The sequence below is a fragment of the Trichechus manatus genome, unplaced genomic scaffold (genome assembly GCF_000243295.1).
Source record: "Trichechus manatus latirostris isolate Lorelei unplaced genomic scaffold, TriManLat1.0 scaffold00057, whole genome shotgun sequence".
Lineage (NCBI taxonomy): Eukaryota > Metazoa > Chordata > Mammalia > Sirenia > Trichechidae > Trichechus > Trichechus manatus.
In genome coordinates, this window is record NW_004443993.1 from 1,132,337 (window position 1) to 1,152,679 (window position 20,343).

The 20,343-nt window shown below is 48.2% G+C and overlaps 1 protein-coding gene across 1 annotated transcript in view; it reads right to left on the reverse strand.

Annotated features, from left to right (window-relative positions):
- LDLR (low density lipoprotein receptor) overlaps nt 1-19,779 on the reverse strand; it is a 32,218-nt gene extending 12,439 nt beyond the window's left edge. The window contains exons 1-8 of the mRNA XM_023733187.1: nt 19,648-19,779; nt 8,874-8,996; nt 8,060-8,182; nt 6,679-7,065; nt 4,002-4,124; nt 2,880-3,002; nt 1,678-1,797; nt 1,349-1,474 (exon numbers count right to left, since the gene is read on the reverse strand). Of these exons, the coding sequence (XP_023588955.1) occupies nt 1,349-1,474; nt 1,678-1,797; nt 2,880-3,002; nt 4,002-4,124; nt 6,679-7,065; nt 8,060-8,182; nt 8,874-8,996; nt 19,648-19,714 (1,192 nt within the window). The 5' untranslated portion in view covers nt 19,715-19,779. The remainder of the gene's footprint in view (nt 1-1,348; nt 1,475-1,677; nt 1,798-2,879; nt 3,003-4,001; nt 4,125-6,678; nt 7,066-8,059; nt 8,183-8,873; nt 8,997-19,647) is intronic.
- Between the last annotated feature and the right edge of the window lie 564 nt (nt 19,780-20,343).

Consider the following 20,343-nt stretch of genomic DNA (forward strand, 5'->3'; position numbering starts at 1 on the left):
GCTCCATCAGGGACTCTCTGTTGTGTTCCCTGTCAGGGCGGTCATTGGTGGTAGCTGGGCACCATCTAGTTCTTCTGGTCTCAGGCTGATGAAGTCTCTGGGGACAGCCCCTTTCTAAACACTCACACCTACAGTGAAACCTCAAACCCTAGAGGATTTCATGAACTCAGGGAAATTTATTTCGGGGACCTGCTGCACCCCAGAAGGATCAGGACACACAAGTGTGACAGGAAGGACAAGGCAGACACTGAAAGGGACGACCGCAGGGGAGAGACTGAAACACAGAGGGGCCCTCGGGTGAACTGAAGAGGCTCTAGCCTATTTCTGCAAAATCCGCCCCCATGGTGTCCCTGCTGCGAGCGAAACACGGAGCAAAGGCTGCCAGGAAAGCTACACCTCCAGAGATGCGGTGCCACCGAACGGAGGGGATTCAAAGAATTAGCGCAAAGTACTTCTATTTTGTTTCATGATTAGCTCTTAGGTTTTGGTCTTTTTTAAATGGATTCCTGGTTTTCAGTTTCTTTAGTCAATCAGGGAGTCCCTGGGTGGTGCAAACGGTTAACACACTCACTGCTAACTAAAGGTTGGAAGCCTGAGTCCACCGCCAGAGGTGTAGCTAAGGTATGACGGGTAAGGCAAGTGCCCTGGGCGTGGCTTGAGGGCATGCACACCGATGAGCACGGTTTCTATTGGCCATCACAGTTTCTATTGAGAGCTGTGAGAGATTATTCAGCAATTGAAAACTAATCGCATAGGCGCTATTTTCCATAGATGTGCGGCTGGTCCACCCAGAGGCGTCTTGGAGGAAAGGCCTGGCAATCTACCTCCAAAAATGTAGCTATTGAAAACCCTATGGAGCACAGTTCTACTCTGACACACACGGGGTCGCCCTGAGTCAGTCGACTCGATGGCAACTGGTTTACTGGTTACTAGTTAGTCAATAAGAACAGCTGTGGGGGGTGCAGGATGTTTGGGTGATGACTTCCATCTCTTCTGCCCAACTGTCTCCCCAAACTGTCCACAAAAGGAGAACTTGGGGTGCTCGATGTTAACAACCTTAACGAGACGTTGACCCTGTGGCATTAACCAGCAACCGCTGAGGAACCAGCTGTGAGTGAGCCGTCTCACAGGCAGGCCTGACCCGGCCAGTCGCATAAACAGGGCTGCTCACCCACCTGCCAGATGGGCTCGAGAGCTAAAGCTCTGTTCACCATCAGGTCACTTTACTCGGTTACAGCAAAGCTCAGGCGATGAAATTTCCAAAGGCCTTTGCTTTCACTGTGGCCGAGGCCCACCCCACCCACCCACCTTCCCAGCTGCTCTCGGCTGCCCGCCTCCCTGCACTCACCGATGGCCTTACAGGCCTTGGTGTGGGGCTCGATCTGGAAGCCGTTGTGACACTCGCACTTGTAGCTCCCCTCAAGGTTCATGCAGATCTGGCTGCAGGTGTCGGGGTCCTGACACTCGTCAATATCTGCAAGTCAAGACCCAGAGAAAGATTTATTTTGGGCATCTCCAGGCCTATGCTAAACGTTCCACACACTGGACGTCTCATTACATCCTCCTGACAGCCCTGTGAGCGGAGATCCTGTCACCTCACTTTATAGAGAAGGAAGCCGAGGCTTCCCACGTTGGAAAAGGCAGAGCAGGCCCTGAGCCCGGCCTGCTGGGAATCACCTTCACATCTTCTCTGGTCCACCAGCCGGAAGCCCTCGGGGCAGAGGCACTCGTAGCCGATCTTGAGGTCATTGCAGATGTGGGAGCAGCCTCCTTTGTTGTCCAGACACTCGTTGGTACCTGAGGTGGATGCGGGACACTCTGGTCATGCTTAGGCCTTCAGCCCTCCCTTTCCCTGCCACTCTGTGATTGCAACATCTTTATCATGATCAGAGTCCCTGGGTGGTACAAACGTGCTCGGCTGCTAACCAAGAGGTTGGCAGTTCAAGTCCACCTTGGAAGAAGAGCCTGGCAAACTGCTTCTGAAAACTCAGCCATTGAAAGCCCTACAGAGTACAGTTCTACTGGGACACACATGGGGTCACCATGAGTCGGAATCAACTTGACAGCAACTGGTTGTCTGTCTGTTCGTTTTTTTTTTAAACCACAGTCACAACAATGATTTAGGGGTCAATGGAACCATATGACCCCTAACGAAAACAACAACAAAAAAAAGCTATTGCTGCCGAGTTGATTCTGACTCATAGCGACCCGACAGGACAGAGTAGAACTGCCCCATAGGATTTTCAAGGCTGTAAATCTTTACAGAAACAGACTGCCACATCCTTCTTCCCTGGAGCAGCTGGTGGGTTCGAACCACCGACTTTTTGGTTGACAGTCGAATGCTTTAACCACTGCGCAACCAGGGCTCCACTCTATACTATACAGCTCTTCCTAATAGGATCTTTCAGTATCAACCATACAGAAGGTCAGGTACCTATCATAAAACTACCACATCTTAATTTAAAATAACAAAATTCTCAAGAGAGAAGCAGGCTTCCAAGGCAAAGAATTCACATTTTTTAGAATTCATGTTTGAAGAGGAAGTCTCCCAAAAATACTTGTTAGTGCTTACAGCTACAGTTTGTAGAGCACTTACTACCAGCTAGGTGCTGCGGAATACTTTACAAGCATCTCATCATCCCAACAGCCCTAAGGACCTGGGAGCAATTATTGTCCCGTCTGACGGATGTGAAAACTGAGGCTCAGAAGTGAAGTCATTTGTCCCCATCCCCCAACTCCATCTGGCCCCAGAGCCAAAGCTCCCGCAGGCCACAGGTGTGTGGAGCCCTTTCTAAGCACCACCCAGCTCTCGTGGGGGAGAGGGGGCTGAAGCCTCCCACTTCACGACTTCCGTGGCCCACTTGCACCCTGGGGCTCACCACACTCCTTGAGGGGCTCGTCCGACCAGTCCCGGCAGTCCCTGACTGAGTTGCACACTTTGTCCAGAGTGATGCATTCACCACTGTGGCACTTGAACTTGTTGGGGCCCTCACACAGCGTCACTAGAAAAGCCAGAGACAGGAGAGTCAGGTGCTTCTGGGTGCAGGAAACTGCTTAGAAGTCTTTATGTGATGGTTAATTCATCCAAGAATAGATGTAAATATATTCATTAATAAAACACAATGATTGAGCCCCCGTGAACCACCACCTAGCTTAAGAATTCGAATGTTACCTAAAGCAGGGTTCAGCAGACTTCGGCCTAAGGGCCGAATCAGTTCATTTAAATAAGTTTTATTAGAACACAGTCAGAGTTGAGTAGTTCTGAAAACATCTATTCTCTGGCCCTTTACAGAAAAGACTTGCCAGCCCCTGATGGAGACTGCTATGGCAGTCTTTCCCCATCCCATCCTGCTAAGACCCATAAACCAAAAAAACCAAACCCGTTGCCTTTGAGCCGATTCTGACTCCTAGCGACCCTACAGGACAGAGTAGAACTGCACCAGGGGGTTTCCAAGGAGCAGCTGGTGGATTACGAACTGCCGTAGCTCTTAACCACTGCGCCACCAGGGCTCCAACTACTGTTTAGAATTAATTCTACTGGGGTCGAACCCCTGGGTTGCTTCCGTTTTTGCTATTACGATGGTGTTGCTGGGATCATTTCAGAGCGTGGCTCCCGGTGCGTGGGCCAGCTTCTCCAGAGAACATTCTGAAGTGTGGAATTCCGCCCGTAATTGTGAGCGCTGTGCCCACTGGCCTTATTAAATCTCCCCACCTCCAAGTAGGTGCTTTTATTATGCACAGTTTCAGATAAGGGGAAGTGAGGCTCAAGGGAAGGTCAAGTAACTTGCCCAAGGACCTGTAACTGGTGGGGGCCGGAGCAGGAGTCCCGAGCCCAGGCCCACACCTGAATTCACCAACACCATCCTCCCTAACACCCCCCGATTTTGCAGAGTGCTTCACAGACAGCAAGGCACTGAACACTGGGGGCCAGGAGACAAGGTGGCAGCGCTGCTGTGCCTGTCCCCAGCCCAGGAGCAAAAGCCCCTGCTGGCAGAGCTCACCACTGATGCAGCCGAGCTCGTCGCTTAGGTCCTTGCAGTCGTACTCCTTGTCACACTGCCGGCTGCCATGGATGCAGGTCCCGTCCCCGCACTGGAACTCATCAGGCCGGCACGTGGCCACAGCTGGAAAAGACAGGGGGTTAACTCTCTCGGGGAGAGGCAATAAGGGAAAAATCACCTCCACTCCAAAGCTGCCATTGCCTGACAGGCCAAAGGGAACCCGCTGCCTCAGCCCTCTGAGCAGCTGTGTGGGCGGGGTCTTCAGAGATGAAAAGGCGAAGCCTCATTAACCAGCAGAAGAAAACGGCTCATCTTCCAGCTCCAAGAAAGAAGAGACCCAGGAAAAGCAGGTCAAAATGCGGTCTACCTGCCCGCCACCTGTCTTCATATTCTAATTGCTACCCAATGTAGATTTCAGAAGATTTTTTTTTTTTTTACAGCAGTATTTTCTTCCTCAATGAAAAAGAATCAAGGAAAATTACTATTAAAGTAACACAACAAAGTCTGGAAAATAGGAAGGGGGGAAAAAAAATCACCCCAAATCCTAACTCCCTAATATAACCATTAAGGTTTTCTTAGATTTCCCTCCAGTCCTTCCTCACATGCGTTTGTCAGGACACAGAATTCATAAGAAAGCCGACAGACCCAACGGGCCGAGCAGACGGAGGCAGACAGGAACGGCTGCCACCAGAGGTAGAGAGGGGCCCAGGAAATGTGGGCAAAACACACCGTGACCATGAGCACAGTACAGCTGTTGAAATAACCAACCGTGAACATGAAAAATGCTTGCGTGAGGATGCTAAGTGAAAAAAGTAAGCCTTAAAATCAGAATTCAGTGGACACGCGTGATGGCTGGCTGCATTCTATAACTTGACCTCATACAGGTTTGCTTTCCCTGCTAACACATTAGGCTGTGTATTTGTGCTTTACACACTTTTCTGTGTTATAGTTCACGATAAAAATCTTGCCAATTAAAAAAATTAGACTCAGGATGTCAGTGAAGAGATCATAAAATCGTGGACAGAATGATCCCTCTTTAACCTAGCTGTTTGTCTTTTCATTGAACAAGAACAACCGAACGTAACTCTACCAAAACGTGAATCTGTGACGGCTAAAATGGTAGAATGACAGGGATTTTAGTTTTCACAGGTGTGTGTCCTCAGAAAAGTCACTCAGCATTTCTGTGCCTCAGTTTCCTCATCTGTAAAGTTGGGAAAACTTGCCTCACAGGTATGGAAGTCAAATGACTTTGTGTTACGTTTTAGAACAGATCACATACAAAGTCACCAACAGTTTTATAAAATGTGACTTTAAAACAAGTTTGTTGTTATTGTTGTGTGCTGTCAAGTTGATTCTGACTCCCAGCGACTCTAAAGGATGGAGTAGAACTGCCCCGTAGGTTTTCCAAAGCTATAATCTTTACAGAAGCAGACTGTCACATCTTTCTCCCATGGAGCGGCTGGTGGGTTTGAACTGCTGACCTTTGATTAGCAGCTGAGTGCTTAACCACTGCGCCAAACCAGGGCTCCTCAAAACAAGTTTAGATCTACACAATGATTACGACTACGTGAAAATTGATTGCATTTGGGTCAAGACGTAAAAAAAGAAAAGGAAAATGAAAACATGTTCTGGATTCGCAGCGTTTCTAACATGATAAAACCAATTGCCATTGAGTCCATTTGGACTCATGGCGACCCCACGTGTGTCAAAGTAGAAATGTGCTCCACAGGTTTTCATTGGCAAATTTTTCTTCCAAGGCACCTGTCTGTGGACTCAAACCTCCAACCTTTCGATTAGCGGCCGAGCACGTTAACAGTTTACACCACCCAGGGACTCTTTCTATCATGATTGTTGGTAGTCGCTGTTGAGTTGTCTTGACTCACGGCGACCCCATGTGTGCAGAGTAGAACTGCTCCATAGGGTTTTCAAGGCTGTGATCTTTCAGAAGCTGATCACCAGGCCTGTCTTCCAAGGTGCCTCTGAGTGGGTTCAAACTGCCCACCTTTCAGCTAGTAGTGAAGCGCTTAACCCTTTGCACCCCCCAGGGACTCCATTCTAACACACTAACAATCCCCATTTAAAGAGCACTGACAGAGGAGCAGATATAGCGCCACATTCTTTATCTGCACTGTCTCCAGCTCAGGAGCCACTAACCATGTGGCTATTAAACTTTAAATTAATTAAAATTAAATAAAATTAAAAATTCACTAGCCATGTTTAAGCGCCCGATAGCCACATGGGGCTAGTAGCTATTGTGTTGGGCAGTGTTGATAGAGAAGATTTCTACCATCACAGAAATTTGTCTTGGACAGAGCTGGACTCTAAACACAACCCACGCAGGTCACTGCTCTTACCCCATTCTATCGAGGGGTGGGGAAGACCACGACACAGTGAGGTTGAGTTCTTGGCCAAGGGTCACTCAGCTCAGACACCTCTAGCCCAGGCCTGGGACCCAGGATCCTTCCTGGGCTGATAATACTGCAGCATGCGGCTTCCTCCCCTAATCAAGAGACCGACTAGGTGTAAAAGACAGTCTCTTATGGGGGCTACCGTCTCCCTAATGTGGTCAGAAAAATGGGAAGAAAATGAAGTGGGGCCAGCTTCCTTGCTGCGTGGTTGGAAATCACTGAACCACTTCAAGCCACTGCCTGTCCCACAGCAGGGAGCCCAGCCGTACCACAGTCCTCCTCGTCCGACTTGTCCCTGCAGTCAGGGTCACCATCGCAGCGCCAGCTGCTGTGGATGCACTCGCCGCTGAGGCAGTGGAACTCGAGGGCGGAGCAGGGGCCACTGTCCCCTTGTGGGGCGGACGTGTTGCGGCCCCCACAGCGCTGCGGCCACTCGTCGGAGTGGTCCTCGCAGTCAGGGTCTCCGTCGCAGGCCCACAGCTCAGGGATGCAGGTGGAGATGTTGCACTGAAAGTAGGCAGGGCTGCAGGTGGTCACAGGGCAGGCATCCTCGTCTGAGCCATCCAGGCAGTCCCGGTCCGAGTCACAGACAAACACCTGTGAGATGCACTTGCCGTCACGGCAGCGGAACTCGTCCTGCGAGCATGTCTTGGGGGCTGTGAGGTGGATGGGAGAAGAAAACCCAGTCACCGTGGAGTCCCCAACACCAGCTCCTTCCACAGATGGGGAAACTGTGCTGTGGAGAGGTCAGACCCCGGCCAGCATGCTTGTGGAGAAGCGTGCAGGGCAGTCGTCAGGGCCCTGGAGTCTGAACCAATTGCCTGGGTCACACCAGCCCTACCCTTATTCAAATTGGGCAAGTCACTGTTCCTCTCTGTGCCTCAGTTTCCTCATCTGTACATGCCTTTTGGGGATTGTTGTGACAACTAGTGGGTTAATACGTTTGAAGCTCGTAAGCGGGGGCCCAGCACACAGGAAGTGCTGCTGAAGGCTTTGCTGTCAATTGTTCTTAAAACAGCCAAGACCGACACCCAGCTCCAAAGTGCCTTCGCATTCAGGAATCTTGGCCTTATTTCTTTTTTAATTATGGTTAAAATAGATACAACAAAACATTTTTTATGTGTACAGTTCAACGACATTAATTATACTCACCATGATGTGCAACCAACACCACAAGCCCTTTCCAAATGTTTTCATTGCTCTTAACAGATGCTCATTCCTCCCTCCTTCCACCCCTGGTAACCACTAATAACCTTTGGTCTCTGTGCGTTTTTGGCCTTATTGCTTAATAGAACCTCAGCTCTGTTACGCTCTTACTCTCTCACTGGTTAGTTGGAGGACTGAGTCTCAGCCAACAAGCACCCACTATGTGCTTAACCTCCCAGGGAAAAGGCAAGGAGAGGTGGCCCTCAACGAGTGCTCCATGACCCTAAGCGGAAGCACCATCACATTCTTGCCTTCTGGTCAAGGTGGGATTTGAGGGGTGGGAGGGTCTTGGTATGAGCCCTTAAGAGACAAAGCCTAGCCCAGGGTGGCCAGCACAGAGCGCAGGCAGGGCGAAATGGTGTGTGCATCACTCCCTGGAAGCCCGGTATGCTCCTGGGTGAAGGCTGGGCTGGGCCACTGATAGGGCCCTGGGATCACACTCACCACAGTCTTGCTCGTCGGAGCCATTCTCGCAGTCCACTTGGCCATCACATCTCCAGAACTGAGAAATGCAGCGGTTGACCCGTCCCCCACAGCTGAATTCCCCAGACTTGCAGGTGACAGACACTATGGAAGAAATGAGGTTGAACTGTAACGCAAAGGGAAGACTAGTCCACTTCATCAGTCCTATCTTTGCAAAGGAAGAACCCATAGTCTTCAGAGAGAGGGTGTAAATCCCACCTTTGTGGGTTGAAAGCAGGGCGTTTAATGGAGCTTGCTAGGAATGAGTGGTTAAAGGACCAGTTGCCATCAGGCTGACCCTGATTCATGGCAACCCGATGTGTGTTAGAGTACAACTGTGTGCCACAGGGTTTTCAATGGCTTATTTTTCAGAAGTAGATCCCCATGCCTTTCTTCTAAGGTGCTCTGGGTGGACTCGAACCTCCAACCTTTCGGTTAGCAGCCAAATGTGTTAACTGTTTGTACCCCCCAGGGACTCCTGTTAAAGGACAACCAATCCGCTGCCGTTGAGTCAATTCTGACTCATAGAGACCCTACGGGACAGAGTAGAACTGACCCATAGGGTTTCCAAGGAGCAGCTGGTAGATTCGAATTGCTGACCTTCTGGTTAGCAGCCGAGCTCTCAACCACTGCGCCACCAGGGCTCCTGTTAAAGGACAGTCCCAGTAAAATCTTCTCTCCCTGCCTCCCAATTCCTGGTGAACGACATTAATCTGCTGGCCACTTTTTCACCTTATCTCCCACCCGCCATCATCACAAAGGGTCAGGAGCTACACCACGCTCAGAGGGGACTCACAGCATGTCTCCTGGAACTCATCAGAGCCGTCCTGGCACTCGGCGCTTCCGTCGCAAACCCACTTGTAGGAGATACATCTCCCATCTTGGCACTGGAACTCATTCCTCCCACACTTGTCTCCTGCTGAGAGAGAAGAAAAGGGGAATGAAGGCTCCTCAGTGCCAGGTCAGACACTGAACAAGTGACCTGTCTATTTCCTACCAACTGAAAAATAAGCCAGAAATATAATCCTATCAACAACATAGTCCGACTCCCAGGAAATTAAATACACACAACAAATTAAATTTCATGAACCCAAGGTATCGTGGAGGATGCAAAATAAGAGTCCAACAAATAAGTAAGTCCAAATTATCAACAATTTTAAAGTTTTGATGGTTGTTGAGTCCAAAGTATGGATCTACTGAGGCATGGGAACAAAATATTAGAACTTCCATGCACAGCTATTTAGCCTTGAGGCTGCCTAAAGACGTTTCCCAGTATGTTAGTAAGACCTTCATTTGGAAATGGTTAGTGGTGATGGTTGCACAACATGATGAATATAATTAATGTCAATGAATTGTACATGGAAAAAATGTTGAAATGGCAAGTGTTTTGTTATATATATGTATTTAACCACAATAAAAGAAAAGAACAAGACCTCAAAGTTTCAGGTGGGCAAATGACCCAAATTAGGTCGGTAACTTCCCAGCCGCCTGTGCAGCTAGCTATGGCCATGTGACTAAGCTTAAGCCAATGGGATGTGAGTGGATGTGACGTGTGCAAATTCTAGGTCATGGCCTTAAAGGAAAGGGTGGAAAAATTGACAATTTGCTCATTTTCATTGTACTGCAACATTGTGTCATTTGCCTCTGCCTAGTTTAATGGATTTATGAGTTACCTTTAACCAACTCGCATAAAAAAAGAGAAGTGACATAACAAGAAAACTAGAGGTTGAATTTTGCCCTAACTGTATATTGTGAGTTGAGATATTAACGGATTATAATATGAACAAGACATTTAAAAATGTTATGTATTTAATTTGTATCTATTATCATCTTTTTTTTAACATTTTGGCTTTTGTATTAGTTATCTTTTGTAATGAACATAATATATTAGTACAGGTACATAAAAAATAAATATATTGGGGAGGGCATGTTCAAAATTTTTTTTTTTTTTTTTTTTTTTTTACCAAGGCGGGGTGGTGCATGATTTAAAAAGTTTGAAACCAGCTGGTTAGGATTATGATCAAAAGACTGTAGGGCCAAGTGCAACAACATGGTGTATTGGATTTGGATCCTGGAACAGGAAAACGATGTTGGAGGAAAAATAGGGGAAATCCAAATAAAAGTGTAGAGGTGATAGTAATATGCTGACATTAATCTCTTAGTTTTGACCAATGTGTCATAGTCATATATAACATTGACATTAGGGGAAATTGGATGAGGGGTTTATGAGAACTCTCTGTATATCTCTGCAACTTGTCTGTAAATCTAATGGTATTCCAGGAAAACACACGGGGTCTCCATCAGGTTAGAATTGATTCCATAGCAACAGGTTTTAATGTCCTTACAAAATAAACAGTTTATTGGGGGAAAAAGTCCTTGAGGCAAAAGATTACATAAAGTAGAACAATTCCACCCTTAAAAATTAACAGTGAGGGTGAATAAAAATTTATGGAGCATTTGGAGGGTAGGAGACTTGTGAAAGTAAGACCATGAGTTCCATGATAAAGGAAGAGTCGTGAGCTTCCAGGTTACCCCACCCGTTGCCAAAGCCGAAGAACTGTGGGCTCCACGGAAGTTAACACCAAGAGAGACGGCCCAGAAAGCAGATCACAGGCAGGAGGCAGGAGGAAGAGCGTGCCTAGAAATTTCCCTCCCAGGCTCATGAATCTATGGCCAACGCTCCCTCTTCCCATCCCATTTCCTGTCATACCTACGAGGTGCAGACACCTGTTTTCTCTGTAAATTGCTGCCCTGAAAACTCAACAAGTGAGGAAGAGAGAGATGCCCTTGAGGTCACAAGACGTCACCAACCATCCCTCAACCCTCAGCAGTGAGGAAGTGGCATTCTCCTTTCGCAGAATCGTTATGTGACACTCTTCACCTTGACACACAGCCTGCCTCCAGGATGGATCCTCCATGAGGGATCACAACCTCAGACCCCACATACCTGCAGTTCCCTCTGCCTGCAATGTTCCCTTCCCGGTCCCCACCCCTTTGTTTGGCTAACTCCTACTGGTGTTTTGTTCAACTGATGCTGACCTTCAAAAAAACTGGGTTAGGTGTCCCATGAGCTCCTAAAATACCATTTTCTCATCCTATCACACTATATCAAAATTGCCTGTTGACTTGTACATCTCCCAGCTGGGACTCATGGGCCCAATGCCTAACACAGTCATAATAATTTTAATAGGTGTGCTAAAAATTAGGGCCTGGTCCATCACCAAGCCAGGCAAAGTTTTGGGGTTACGGGGAAAGGAGTGCTATTCCACACTCCATCTTTTAGGAGAATAACAGGGTAGAATCTGTCAAAATTCAAAGTGCATGGTCCCTGGGACCCAGCAGAAATACTAACACATGTGCACAACAATGTAAGTTCAAGGATCCAACGAGACCTTACTTACAATAGAGAAACCTGTGGCAGTTTAAAATAGGATCACAAATTCTGTGGTACTCCCTTCAAAAGGTGGAGCCTAATTCCCCTCTGGTGGAGTGGGCGCTGGACTTAGTGACTTGCTTCTAATAGAAAAAGGTAGAAGCCTGTGGCTTCAGAGACAAGGTCATAAAAGGCCCTGCAGCTTCCTCCCTGCTCTCTCTTGAATCACTTGCTCTGGGAAGGCCGATTGCACGTCAGGGCTGTTTCATTTTAATTCTTTACTCTTGAAATTGAAAAAAAGAAGGAAAAAACTAAGTGAGAGAATTGAAAGACCCAGTTAGGACATATCTCTGGCTTTAGCCCTGGTTACCCTGACCCTTTATTGTCGTTGTTGTTAGGTGCCATCGAGTCGGTTCTGACTCATAGCGACCCTAGATACAACAGAACGAAATACTGCCTGGTCCTGCACCATCCTCTCACAATCATTGCTATGTTCAAGCCCATTGTTGCAGCCACTGTGTCAGACCATCTCATTTACTTTGACCCTATAACTTCCCAAATGGCTTTTGTTGGAATTGGTCTTTCTAATCGGGATAGACATGGCCCAAATACCCTTAAATATCTCACCAACCTTGAACCTGAGCCTGAACCTGGGCTGAGGGCTCTGGGGGTCAGGGGGTCTGAGACCCCACTTTCTTGTACTTTATTACTATCCTCTGGTTTATAAGCTGCTCCACCATACAGATCAGTGTACTACCTTCATACAAGATGGAGGAAGGATTTGCCCACAGCCAGAGGATGCCTGGAAAAGGTAAGCGGTTTCTGATTTTCCATGACCTGATGCCAGCCATCACGGAGTGTTCTCTCTTTTTAGGACTTTGGGAAGACCTCACAAAAAGATCACCTTTCACTGTCCTGGAGTCTAGGGAGCAGAAGTAAACTATCATTTGGGCTGCTTTTCATTGTATAACGGAGCCTGGTGGCGCAGTGGTTAAAGGGCTCGCATGCTAACCAAAAAGTCGGTGGTTCAAACCTACCAGCTGCTACACAGGAGAAAAATATGGCGGTCTGCTTCTATAAAGATTACAGCCTTGGAAACCCTATAGGACAGTTCTACTCTGTCCTATGTCGCTATGCGTTGGAATCGACTCGACGGCAGGGGGTGGGAGTTCCTTGTATAAGTAATTTTTTTACAAGGCCAATTCTTTGCACAGTTTTTTAGAAATAATTTTTATTTTTGAAATTTCTTTTCATTTCTTTTTTTTTTCAGATTATATCTGAAGCCCTGGTGGCAAACTGGTTAAGAGCTCAAGCTGCTAACCAAAGGTTGGCAGTTCAAATCCAGCAGCCGCTCCTTGGAAACCCTATGGGGAAGTTCTACTCGGTCCTATAGGGTTGCTATGAGTTGGAATCAACTTGACGGCACGCAACAAAAAACGTTTATTTATTTTATCAAATATGCGTGGATGGAGCAAGAAATCTGATTTGGCATTTCTGATAAAGGGATCCATGCAAGAAAGATACGGCCGCTTATCCTGAGTGGCACAAATGTTTAAGTGCTAGACTACTAACCAAAAGATTGGTGGTTCAAACCCACCCAGAGTCACCTGGGAAGTAAGGCTTGGTGATCTACTTCTGAAACGTCACAGCTTTGAAGACCCTATGAAGCGCAGTTCTACTCCGCACATGCGGGGTTCACCGTGAGTTGGAATCGACCGGACAGCAACTAAGAACAACATCCATTCTATCCTGGTGGCTCACACAGCACTGCTGTGTAGATTCCCTGACAGGCAGTGTAGCGAGGTGGTAAACTGCTTGCTACACCAGGTTACGAGATCTGATTTAAATGGCTTTCTAGGCCATTTAACTAGAATGACTTGGGCAACTAGGCTTCAGTTTCCTCATCTCTAAAATGAGGAATGTTGTTGTGTGCTGTTGAGTTGATTCCAACTCACAGCAACCCTATAGCACAGGGTAGAACTGCCCCATAGGGTTTCTTTGGCTGTAAATCGTTTTTTTTAATAAACTCATTTTTTTCCCATACAAAAATTTATACATATTGTTATGTGACCCTAATTGCTCTCCCCATACTGTGACAGCACACCCCTCCTTCCACCCGATTCCCCATGTCCATTCAACCAGCTCCTAACCCTCTCTGCCTTCTCATCTCACCTCTGGACAGAAGCTGCCTGTTTAGTCTCTTGTATCTACTTGAGCTAACAGGCACACTCCTCATGAGTATCACTTTAGGTCCCACAGTCCAGTCCAATCCTTGACTGAAGAGTTGGCCTTGGAATTTGTTTTAGTTCTGGGCTGATAGAGAATCCGGGGGCCATGCTTTCCCGGGTTCCTCCAGTCTTAGACTATTAAGTCTGGTCTTCTTACTAGAATTTGAGTTCTGCACCCCACCTTTCTCCTGCTCCATCTGGGACTCTCTGTTGTGTTCCCTGTCAGGGCAGTCATTGGTGGTAGCCGGGCAGCATCTAGTTCTTCTGGTCTCAGGCTGATGAAGTCTCTGGTTTATGTGGCCCTTTCTGTCTCTTGGGCTAATACTTTCCTTTTGTCTTTGGTGTTCTTCATTCTCCTTTACTCCAGGTAGGTTGGGACCAATTGATGCATCTTAGATGGCTGCTTGCAAGCTTTTAAGACCCCAGACACCACTCACCAAAGTAGGATGCAGAACATTTTCTTAATAAGCTTTGTTATGCCAATTGACCTAGATGTCCCCTGAAACCATGGTCCCCAGTCCCCTACCCCTGCTACTCTCTCCCTCAAAGTGTTTGATCATATTCAGGAAACTTCTTAGCTTTGGTTTAGTCCAGCTGTGCTGACTTCCCCAGTAGTATGTGCTGTTTTTCCCTTCACCTAAGATAATTCTTATCTACCATCTAGTTAGTAAATAACCCTCACCCTTCCTCCCCACCCTCGTAACCATCAAAGAATGTTTTCTTCTGTATTTAAACCTTTTCTTGAGTTCTTATAATTTTTGGGTGCTCCCATTTATCTAGTCTCTCTTTTGGTGCTTGTGCATTATTACTTATGGTTCGTATTGTGTTTATGCCATGTATTAGGGCTCCTAGCATTGTCCGTATCTTTTCTTCCATGATCTTCATCGTTTTTGATTTTATATTTAAGTCTTTGATCTGTTTTGAGTTAGTTTTTGTGCATGGTATAAGGTATGGGTCTTGTTTCAGTTTTCTGCAGATGGATATCCAGTTATGTTCTTTGGCTGTAAATCTTTACAGGAGCAGATCACCAGGTGTTTTCTCTTGAGGAGCCACTGGTGGGTTCGAACTGACGACCTTTCGGTTAGCAGCCAAGCGCTTTAACTATTGCACCAATAGCAGTCCCTATTACCTAGAGACTGTTGTGAGAAGCTCTGCCCAGATCCTGACATAGTTGGCATTGGCTTAAAAAAAGACAGGTGATATATTCATACAACAGAATACTACTCAGCAATAAGAAAGGACAAACGACTGATACAGGCAACAAAATGGATGTATCTCTGAAACATTATGTTGTGTCTGGCTCAAGAGTACATACTGTATGACTGCATTTATATAAAGTTCTGTTGTTGTCAGCTGCCATCATGCCAGCCCCAACTCATGATGACCCTACACATAATGGAATAAAATGCCCGGTCCTGCACCATCCCCACGATCAGTTGCAGATCGGACAATGTTTCATCATGATCCAAAGGGTCTACAGTGGCTGATTTTTGGGCTTCCTAGTCCATCTTAGTCGGGAAGCTCCACTGAAGCCTGTTCAGCATTATAGCAGCACACATCAAAGGATGGGTAGTGACTGAGCATGAGGTGCACTGGCTAGGAATCAAACCCAGGTCTCCAGCATGGGAGGCAAAAATACTACTATTGAACCACCAATGCCTCATATGAAGTTCCATTGAGTGCAAAACTAATCTATAACAACAGAAATCAGATTAGTGTTTGCCTCTGGGGTAGAGGGGTGATTAACAGGAAAGGGGCACGAAGAAACGTTCTAGGGGGATGGAAATAGTCTCCATCTTGATGGGAAGTAGTTACATGGATGGTGGTTACATTTGTCAAAACTCACTCTACTCTTCACTTAATATCTGTCCATTTTATAGTATGTCAATTATACCTCAATCTAAAAAGAAAACAAACAAACTCTGAGCTTTTCAAGTTCAAGTCAATGCTCTTTCCAGAGGCTGGGGAACTGATGTGGTAAAATTAGGAGGTATGAGGAGAACCAAACGAAGGATGGAGGCGGTAAAGATGGTGAAACATAAGTAGTATTTAGAAGAATCAGCAGAACTTGGTAACTGCGAATTACAGTGGCCAGTCTAGAACCCAGGTGACATGGTGAATGGGTGGTGGAAGACAGGGAGGAAGGGAGAAGCAAATGAGCTGAGCTTTGGAATCTGCTGTGGTCACAGATACCATTGCCCAACTACTGATTGCTACAGGACATCTCACTCAGCAGTGCTTCTACAATCTACCCCACGCCCCACTGACTCACAGCGAGACTGCGATAGTTTTAAAAGGAGGAAATGACTCATGTGGCCCCACTTCTTGCACAAAAAAGCATTTGGAATTCCAGGACTCTGAGTAAAGATAAACAAGGAAGTTTCAGGCAAGGAGCATTTGCAATGAGGAGCTTGGAGGAGGAGCTTCAGTCACCCCACTGCTAAGCTGCCTGGGGATTGGGAATTCAGTTACCACTAATCCACTGTCTTGCTTCCCAGCCTTTGCTTAAGGACTCATCAGACACAAAATCTGCCACTGGGGAGACTGGAAACACTAGTTAACACCTTAAACCCATTGCCATCAAGTCAATTCTGACTTTAGTGACCCTACGGGGAAGAGCAGAACTGCCCCATAGTTTCCAAGGCTGTCATCTTTATGGAAGCAGACTGTCACATCTTTCCCCTGTGGAGTAGCTGGTGGATTCGAACTGCTGCCTTTCAGTTAACAGCTGAACACTTAACCACCCCATCACTGGGGCTCCTTTTAGTTAACACCTTAAGGCCCTTTAAAGAGGAATAAGAACAGTAAAACCCCTTTAGCCATCAAGTCCACCACCCAACAGTTCTTCAAACATTTGCAAGCCACAGGTGGCTGAAGACCTCACCAACCAGAAGACGCTGCCACCACCTATTTCTGTCAGAACAGGTGATCCAACAGTTGGCAGTCTGCAGGCAATGTTTAAAAAGTGGATTTCACTGCTACAGGCACCGCCAGATGGGAGTCAGCCAGGGAAAAAAGCCCCATGGCCTTGCTAGCGATGGCAATCAGCACATCACACCAGTGTCCCCACATCAGCCAAGACCTTCCTGAGCAAGGGGATGGAACTAGTCCTGTTCCAAACACCACAGACCAAAGAAACAGCACCTCTTCCTTGTCTTTCTTTCCCCAGTGTTGCAGAAGGTTTGGATTTTCCAAGTCAGTTCATTTGAATTTCAGCAAAAGCAAACTAGCATACCTTCTGCCCTCCTAGCTCTGGCATCCTGGAGATGCCTAAAATTACATAAGCACTGCATCCACCTCCAAAAAAAAATCTCTCAACTCTAGCCCTCAGATTTCTGGTGTCACGAGCAGTAAGTCAGGAACAAGGTTATCGAAACAGAAAAGGAGCATTCTCATTTCTGCTTTTTCGCCAGCATGCAAATGAGGTGGTGAATGCTTTCAATGTTTTCTTTGCTGTCAAACAGTTGTACAGGGAAATCAAGATTGTAGATAGAATCATTTCCCTGAATAAAGAAAATCCCCTGGGCGGGCCTAATGACTCAGCTTAAAGTGAATGAGAAGCCAATTGCCAATGCTTTGATGGGAAACAAACTGGGTAGTGCCAAGGAGTGATTTTTATGGCCAGGCCTTGTCACCCAATCCATTTGGGAGAGGCTGCCTGTCTCTTGGAGGACTGTCACTGTTCCCTGCTGGTTACTTCCACGGCCTCTTAGCAACTAACGGCCACTCACTTGACAGCCAGCAGAGTGTGAACACGATTAATGTGGAATGTGAAGGAGACTTCAAAAGCTTAAGGGTACGCCCATGGCAAAGCACAGAGCAACAAAAGCATTTGGAATTGCACCTTATCAAGGGAGGAACACAACCGAAATGAGCAGAAGCAGCCTGGAAAGACAGAATGACACATACCCCATTGCTGTCAAGTCGATTCGGACTCGTAGAGCCACTATAGGACAGAGTAGAACTGCCCCATAGGGTTTCCAAAGCTGTAAATGTTTACAGGAGCAGACTGCCACATCTTTCTCCTGAGGTATGACACATAATTCACCTGAAAGGTGTTTGGTCTCAATAAAGTTCTTCCCATCTTTTGCCAGTGGTCCCTGGAAGAAAATCCCACTGGTAGCATGTTTGCCCTATCAGGACATACTCAATACTTCACACAAGCTAACTGATTTGATCTAAGTGAAGGTGTGCAGTCCGTATTCCAACGACCCCGGTTTCCAAAGAGACAGGACAAGCAATTTCCCTGGGAATGCCTTGAAGACAGCTGAGGACCACGCTGGAGCAGCTAAGGCTGCCTACACCCGTACAAGCTAAACGATCATCATGCTAACACCACAGGAGAAAAGTAGCTGCCAGCTCTCAGAAGCCGGGGGGAAAACACTAGGAAGTGTAATTTCCTTCAGAACAGAAGTCACATGCATCAGCTCTTCTGCCACCCAGAAAGAGAGCAAACGAAAAGTGAGGACACTGCCTTGCTCAGGACTTCACTAGCACCATTTCCCAGGAAGGAGGTGATCTCGAGGGAAATACAGGTTAATCATGTACCTCTTGATCAGGTCATGTTTCATACAAGTGGGCGGCGGGCAAAAGTTGATGTATCACGGGTATAACAGATTCCAAGAGTTCAAAGCTCTCCACTCAAAGCCATCCCCCTGCCAATAAACAAAAAGGTTCTGGCAATCCTGTTCATCAGATAGCCACAAGCCTCTACAGGCTGAGCAGGCTTGAAGGAGGGAGAGGATCGTTTATCTATCGCCTACAGCTGGGCCAACTGCCTCTCAGCAGCTAATTTAAAACGTCCGGGGAGACAGCAGAAACTACGGATCATGCACCCACTAGCCTCTTACTCAAATCTACATCTAAAGCCCCCAAAACGAAGAAATGTCATGCGGGCGGCTCAACTGACCCCTATAGAGCCTCTGAACAGACACGCAACTCTGAGGGCCAGTCGCGGGGCTGCTGCCTCCCACCCAGCGCGGGGAAGATGCGGCCGAAGGTTTCCGGAAAGTGCACGTCTCCGCCCCGCCGTTCGCAACGGACCCATTAGGGGCGAGAGAGTTTGGGAAGCAACGTTTCGTGCCTAGGAAGGAACCGAGGCTGTGGAGATGGCCTGGGACCCGTCTGTGAACGTCTCCGGGGCGGGCGGAGCAAGGGCGGCCCCGAGGACACGGTCAGGGCGGAGGCCTGGCCACAGACCAGACGCTCGGCGGGCGCCTCGTCCATGTTCGAGGAGGCGGCTACAGGAGTCCAGGACGTGTCGCCTCCTTTGTGACAGGAACCTCGACGGATCCGAGGGCTCCCCGGCGTGCCTCTGCAAGAACCCGTGCGGCGCGAACTCCTCGCCGGGCCCCGCCCCGCCCCCACCCTCACCCTCAGCAACCGCCTCCCATTGGCCGAGGGGAGTGGCTCGAAGCTCGCCTGTTCCAACCGCAACCAATAGGAGCACCGGGGAGGCCGGCGGTAGGGTCGGAGGCGGTCACCCAGCGCAGAGGCGCGCGCGAGGCGCCGGGGGTAGTGACTGAGCCTCGGGAGGCACAAAGCGGACCCCGCCGTCGGTCGGCGCCAGAAAAGCTCGCGGGGACCTCCAGGTGGGGGAGCCGGGCCTCGGCGCGAGGGTCCCCGCGTCGCCCTCGTCCCTAGAATGGCCCCGAGAGCGGGTCCCTCCCTTTCAGGGCTGAAGTTCCCCGTACTCTGCTTAGAGGAAAAAGAAGAGTCCCTCACCCGGCGGAGACCCCGTATCCTCTGAGCCCTCCAAGCCCCCTAAACCTCACGCCCCCCAGGGTGCTCCCTCCAGCCGTTTGGGAAGGACCTCGGGCCATTTTCCCTAAGTCTCCCAAGTCTGGAGTGATTTTTCGCCACCCACACAAACACACATACACAAATTGGAGGGGTCGAGCGGACTTTACCACTGGCTCCCCGAGGTCGGGGGCTTACGGATCCGCGCGGGCGCCCGGAGCCAGCCTTACCTGCAGCTCCCGCAGCAGCGAAGAGCAGGGCGATGGCGCAGCACAGCCCCCAGCCTGCCGACCCCATGCTCACAGCCTCAGCTTGGAACGCCCGGCCCGGCCCGCGGTCCGCTGTATCAGAGATGGAGACTCCGGCTTCGCGCGACCCGGCGGCGACTACACGCGGGGCCCGAGTCTTTGGCAGCATTTCAATGTGAGGTTTCGTGCAGGGGGAGGAGTTTGTAGTGGGGTGATTTTCAAATATCTTCACCTCACTGCCGGAGGAGGAGTTTCGAACGCCCGATGTGACATCGGCTCTTTAACCCTTGGAGCCCTGACTCAGAATCCAGTCCTTCCAAAGGCACGCCAGGGCAGGCTGCTGGGTTGGTTGTATTTTGATCACACGGTGAGGAGCTCGCTCCCTAAATTGGAAATCCGCCTCTTGAAAGATCCCTCTGAGGCTTCTCTCCACTTTTAAGTGAGGCCGTTGCTTTTTGGTGCTCAACGGAGGTTGTTAAAAACCGCTCTTCAAAAATATTCTAACAACAATTTCTCCTCTACCTCGAAAGGAAAAACTTTGAGGTTTTGTTGGAAGCTTATTTTGCCCTCCTTTCTATACCCGGCCTTTCCCCTTCCAGGAATTGTAGAGATTTTTAATTTATTTTGATCGTATATAGTTTTTAGATGGTTATTCCAAATCGCCTTATAAAGAGTAAT